The sequence below is a fragment of the Pleuronectes platessa genome, chromosome 11 (genome assembly GCF_947347685.1).
Source record: "Pleuronectes platessa chromosome 11, fPlePla1.1, whole genome shotgun sequence".
Lineage (NCBI taxonomy): Eukaryota > Metazoa > Chordata > Actinopteri > Pleuronectiformes > Pleuronectidae > Pleuronectes > Pleuronectes platessa.
The window spans coordinates 813405-819489 of NC_070636.1; the positions used below are offsets into that span (position 1 = coordinate 813405).

The 6085-nt window shown below is 47.8% G+C and overlaps 1 protein-coding gene across 1 annotated transcript in view; it reads left to right on the forward strand.

Moving 5' to 3' along the window:
* The first annotated feature begins 1523 nt into the window (after positions 1-1523).
* ehd4 (EH-domain containing 4) overlaps positions 1524-6085 on the forward strand; it is a 17365-nt gene continuing 12803 nt past the window's right edge. Inside the window, exons 1-2 of the mRNA XM_053434249.1 lie at positions 1524-2016; positions 5880-6056. Coding sequence (XP_053290224.1) covers positions 1790-2016; positions 5880-6056 — 404 coding nt within the window. The 5' untranslated portion in view covers positions 1524-1789. The remainder of the gene's footprint in view (positions 2017-5879; positions 6057-6085) is intronic.

The window sequence follows — 6085 nt, forward strand, 5'->3', positions numbered from 1 at the left end:
CCAGGGGGCGCTATAGGATGGTGGTGGTGTCAGGAGCCTGCAGCTGAACTGATTTTAAAAGACAAACAGTAGAAAAACAGATTCTTTGAACTCAACGTGCTGGAAACAAATCCTGAGCTCAGAGTTCATTCGGACCCGAGGCTTCACCATCTACTCTTCTGGATATGGGCGTGGCCAAATGGCTCAACAGCGCCCCCTACCACGCAGATGTTCCGTCTCGTTTAACCCATCGTCACGAAGTCGGTCTCACGTGTATCATGACCGGACAGGACAAAACGTCCGGGCACCAATTTGATTTAAGAAACAGGAAGTCGGCCATTTATAATTCTGTTCCAATGTCGTGTATTTTAACTAACTCCTCCCACAGCTTTCATCAGACCGACTTCATATTCAGTTAGCGTCATCTCGACTCCTCGGAGGTTGAAACTAACTCCTCTGTTCATTGTCCAATCATTCTCGAAACTCATTCACACGATCAACATGGCGGCCTGAACAGATCAATAGGTAAAATATTGACTCATTGTCACAGCGCCACCTGCTGGAGACCGAAAGTGACATGTTTTATACTTTGATGCACGGCTGCTGGCTGGTCAGATCAAGTTATAAGCACACGGTCAGAATCATGACACTTCCTCAAAACGTGTAAACATCGAGGAGAAAGTTGATCCTTTGTCGTCATAACTCCACCAAACTTCTGTCACATGATCAGAGTCCAGGCCTGAACAGCTCCATCTGTCAATATTAACTCAGGGTCACAGCGCCACCTACTGATTCACCATGAAACAGGATCACATCACTTTACATGTGTAAAAGATATTTAATGAGTACTTAGAATATTAAATAATAATATACATTAATTTCAAAGATATTGCAAAGAAACAATCATGTATGAAATAACACAGGGAATTAATACGGGTCATAATAATTAGTGGGCGTGGTCCAGTGCTGCGTGAAGCAGGAAGTGACGTGTTCATCTTTCCCCACACAGAGACGCAGCCGCACCAGGTCCCGATATCACAGGTTCTCGACCCGCACAGTGCTGATCACAGCCCAAGTCTGATGTGTTGATTTGTTCATAATTAATAATTAACTAGATGAGACTAAAACCTGTTACATGATGTGTTTGGTGTAAACAGGTTTAGATTCCAGCTCCACACAGGAAATGATCTAATTTGGGTAGGTTAGTGTTAGGGTTAGTCGTGACCTGGTCCTGGTTAAGGTCAGAGGTCAGAGGTGGGTAGGTTAGTGTTAGGGTTAGTCGTGACCTGGTCCTGGTTAAGGTCAGAGGTCAGAGGTGGGTAGGTTAGGGTTAGGGTTAGTTGTGACCTGGTCCTGGTTAAGTTCAGATATTAGGTTCAAGTTAGAATAAAGTTAGAATAGAGTTTAGGTTCTAACATAATGCAAATTAGTTTCCTCACTGAGATAGACGTTCGTGTGTGTGTGTGTGTGTGTGTGTGTGCTTGTGTGTGTGTGTGTGTGTGTGTGTGTGTGTGTGTGTGTGTGTGTATGTGTGTGTGTCCGTGCTGCGTCACAGGGGCGGTGCCCTCAGGTACACACACCAGCAACGGTCACACAGCGCACAGAGGAGTCAGTGTTTTCTCGGCTCCTTACTCGCGCACTCGTGGACTTTCCTCAGCCTGAAGGTCGAGTCCCGCAGAAAGAACCGGAGGAGGCACCGAGGTTCAGCGGAGGAGCACCCAAGGAGCAGCGGAGGAACCGCCGGAGGAGCAGCGGAGCAGGATCAGCGGAGGAGCACCAGAGGAGCACCAGAGGAGCAGGAGCAGGGCGGATGTTCAGCTGGGTGAAGCAGGAGCAGGGTCGCAGCCGGGAGGGAGAGATGTACCAGACGGTGACCGAGGGGCTCCAGAGCCTCTACACGCGGAAGCTGCTGCCGCTGGAGGAGACCTACCTCTTCCATGACTTCCACTCCCCGGCCCTGGAGGCCGCGGACTTCCAGAGCAAACCCATGGTGCTGCTGGTGGGACAGTACTCCACCGGGAAGACCACCTTCATCAGGTACGAGCCCCACCGTGCGTCAACCAGGAAGCAGCGTCAACCGCTCTTACACCAGACCTCATTTACAAACCGCACCATTCAACACTCTCTCGCCTCCAGACGAGGCTCCTGAAGCGGAAGAACTTTCACTCACATTTCAAACTGACGTGTCGGGTGTGATGTTGAAATCGGCTGATGTTTAATCCACCAAAACAGATCTGAGTTTAGGAAAAGTTATATTTTAAATGCTGTTCCTGCCTCGTTCTCTCTGTTCACCTGAGCAGGAAAAGATGGAGGATTTGATTAATAAGACTTAATTCTAATAATTCTATAGAAAGTTATAAACTATAAAATGACACTTTATTTTGAAGGTTTAGATGAAATGAGCCTGTTGAATAAATGAATAACAGAAAGTCAAAGATAATAAGACCAGAAGAAATCAACCAAAATAAGAAAAAGGAAATTTAATTCTCATTAGAGACTTTTCCAAATATATCTCAAGTCTTTTTTTGAATCACTGAACTCAAGGGTCTTGAAATTATCTTTAAACTCGAGCACAAACAAGTTAAATCAAAATCATTATTGTCAGAATTCAAATATGTATTTACATCCTTGTAGTTCATTTCCATATCATCAGTAGTTTTACACTGTGTATAGTTTGTTAGTTACACAGTTTTCATCTCACCTCCAGCAGCTGTTTGATCAGTGCTCTCCACCCACACTGTACCTAGTGGAAACTTTATACCAGATATCTAATGTGCATAATTAAGACTCTTCCACTTATGGATAAGAAAATCAAAAGTGTCAAAGCTCTGTGTTAATGAGTCCAGTCTTCTTCTGAAACCGGCTCATTAAATCCACCAAATCTGCTTTTAGGAAATCTGTGAGTAGTTGATTTCTCTGGGTCCCTGAGACGTCCCTTCTCCTTGTAATGTGGCAGCGATGTAAACAACAGACAGAGAGTCAGTGGTCAGCAGCTCAGGTTAACAGACAGAGAGTCAGTGGTCAGCAGCCCAGGTTAACAGACAGAGAGTCAGTGGTCAGCAGCTCCTGTCCCCTCAGTAAAGTGTCTCTCATCTGTACAGTGTTCAGAGTGTGGCTGATGTTTCCCTCGACTCATTGAACCGGCTCCAGCGTCACAGGCTCAGGTCTCTGCTGTGGAAATCTACTGTGACTCGTCTGCATGTTGTCATAATGTTTGTGGAGTTCACAGCTCCGGGATCAGCTGAGGCTCATGGGTAATGTAGTTTGCACAGATGCTTGAGTGGCGCTGTGGAAGCTGCCGGGGATCATGGGTAACTGACCTCGCTCTGGAGACGTCAGAGGTTTAGTTTCGTTGCTGAAATAACAGGAGAGAGTTGACTCAACAAACAAAGACACAAACACACATGAGCAGAACTCAACCTGTCCGTGGGTCTCACAGCTGGATGCACAGATGTTTAGATTCAACATGGCCGACGGCTTCTCCGGGCGTCCACCGTGGACACATGTCCAACCCGAGCCGTGAGGACATGAGGACGTGAGGACATGAGGACATGAGGACATGAGGACTCACAGCAGCCCAGCTCATGTTTATTTTCTGTGCCTCAGTGAATTCAGTGTTTATTACAAATTAATGAACAAACACATCACAAAGTCACTTTTATCACAAAAGTCTCTGGAGATAGTAAATTCAACTTTTGCTTTTCGGTTCATCCTCATTGTTGTGAATGAGAAAACTCAAGATCATCTCCAGTGAATCTCGTTAAATAACAACTTGGACTCGAGGATGAACTGAGAAGCTCCTCATGGTTCTCATGAGCTCAGCTGACGTCCTGTCTTCTGCCTGGAGGCTGGCACGTCCTCACGAGTTACACCCCCCCGCTGTTAAAGCCACTCTGGGGGGGGGGGCAAAGAACAATACACAGCAACAAGACCAAACACACACATATCTGTGTGTCTGCGTTCGATGGATGAGACCTCAGGAGCCTGAACAGATCCTGACAGATGATCCCAGTGGTCCGGTGATGAGGAGAGGACCAAGGCTCCTCACTGCAGGAGGTGATGAGTGGGAAGCAGCTGCAGGTGCAGTGGTTCGGTCGACATGAACCAGTTCATTTCTGACTGATGGCAACTGGTGTGAAGTCAGTTCCCATTACACAAGCTTCACGAGAAGGTGTGAGTCAGACTTAAATCCTGTGAGTCTGTGGTTTAGCCAGCGTCAGTTACAGAGTGCGCTGTCAGTGCAGCTCACGCTCCACAGACACACTGACTGAACTACAGACACACTGACTGAACTACAGACACACCGACTGAACTACAGACACACTGACTGAACTACAGACACACTGACTGAACTACAGACACACTGACTGAACAACAGACACACTGACTGAACTACAGACAGACTGGCTGAGCTAAAGACACACTGACTGAACAACAGACACACTGACTGAGCTACAGACACACTGACTGAACTACAGACACACTGACTGAGCTACAGACACACTGACTGAACTACAGACACACTGACTGAACTACAGACAGACACACTGACTGAGCTACAGACACACTGACTGAGCTACAGACACACTGACTGAGCTACAAACACACTGCCTGAACTACAGACACACTGACTGAGCTACAGACACACTGACTGAACTACAGACAGACAGGGAGCTGCACCAGCAGAGACGAGCTGCGACCTGCAGACTGAAGACACAATCTGCTGGAGCCTGGGTTTATTTATTACTGAGGTCAAATGAAGGTCGTGTATGACCTTCTGTGAAGCCAGTACATCTGTAATCCCCCTCTGGTGTGTGGGTGTGTGAGCGTGTGTGTGTGTTAGTGTGTGTGTGTGCGTGAGCGTGTGTGTTAGTGTGTGTGGGCCACTACTGAGGCCCCACCCTGCCCCGAGGAATGCTATGAATCATGGGAACAGATTGCCAGTAAAGTGCAAACTGGACAAATTTCTGCTTCTTCTTCTCTGAAGTGAAAGCAGCGGAGGTGAAGGTGGTCCAATCAGCGGCTCCACAGAGAGGCCGCTGCGTGCTCTCTGATTGGTCCACTCAGGAGACAGGTGGACCGGGGGTGAAGATGTCGATTAACATCTGCTCAGTTTTTAAATGAAAGATGTAAATATAAATGCTACTGGTCCACAGGGACGTTATCACCTTGCTGGCAGAACATTTGTCTTTGATTCGTTAGAACTCCGGTAACTTGGTCACATCCCACTTTGTGCTGCTGATTAAACCATGTTGGTGTTGAAGTTTCTTCTGCATGTGGACGATGACGAGTTTGAGCGACTGACATGTTGGAGAACAAGTCTCCTGCTCCTTTCCCTGAAGGTTGATGGAGGTGGAGTTACAGTGTGAGCTCCTCCTCTCTTTACTGCGTCAGAAGGTAATTGACCTGTGAGCATGAGAAGGTGTTTCAGACCAGAGTGCTGCTGCAGGAGAACTGATCCAGGATCAGAGTTTTCTGGTGTCAACTCCCGGCCTGGATGATCAAATCCTCCTGGATCAGCAGCTCAGTGACAACATGGTGACTGCTGATGACTGAACAGTTCATTGTCTCTGGTAGTTTTCCATCTTTAGCTTGTTCTCTCTTGGACGTCCATGTGGGTCTGTCAGGACTTTGACAGCAGGAAGCAGAGGACACACACTCTGCCTCTCTTCCTTCCTTTCTCACTTTTCTTCAACGAGGACGAGCGTGTGAGAGGTCGACGAGGTCGACACATGAAAGCACAGGAATTCAATTCTGCATTTCAGACGTGGCTTCAGAGGAGCCGGCCCTCTCAGAGGAAACCGGCCTGTTTGTGTCACACTGACAAAAACCATTTCTGAATAAATGACATGAGATCAACTAACCTTTTATTGTGTGTGTGCCCCCCCCCCCCCCCCCAGGTACCTGCTGGAGCAGGACTTCCCGGGGATGAGGATCGGTCCGGAGCCGACCACCGACGGCTTCATCGCTGTGATGTACGGAGAGAACGAGGGAGTGGTGCCTGGAAACGCTCTGGTGGTCGACCCCAAGAAACCCTTCAGGAAACTCAACGCGTTCGGAAACTCCTTCCTGAACAGGTACACACACACACACACACACACACACA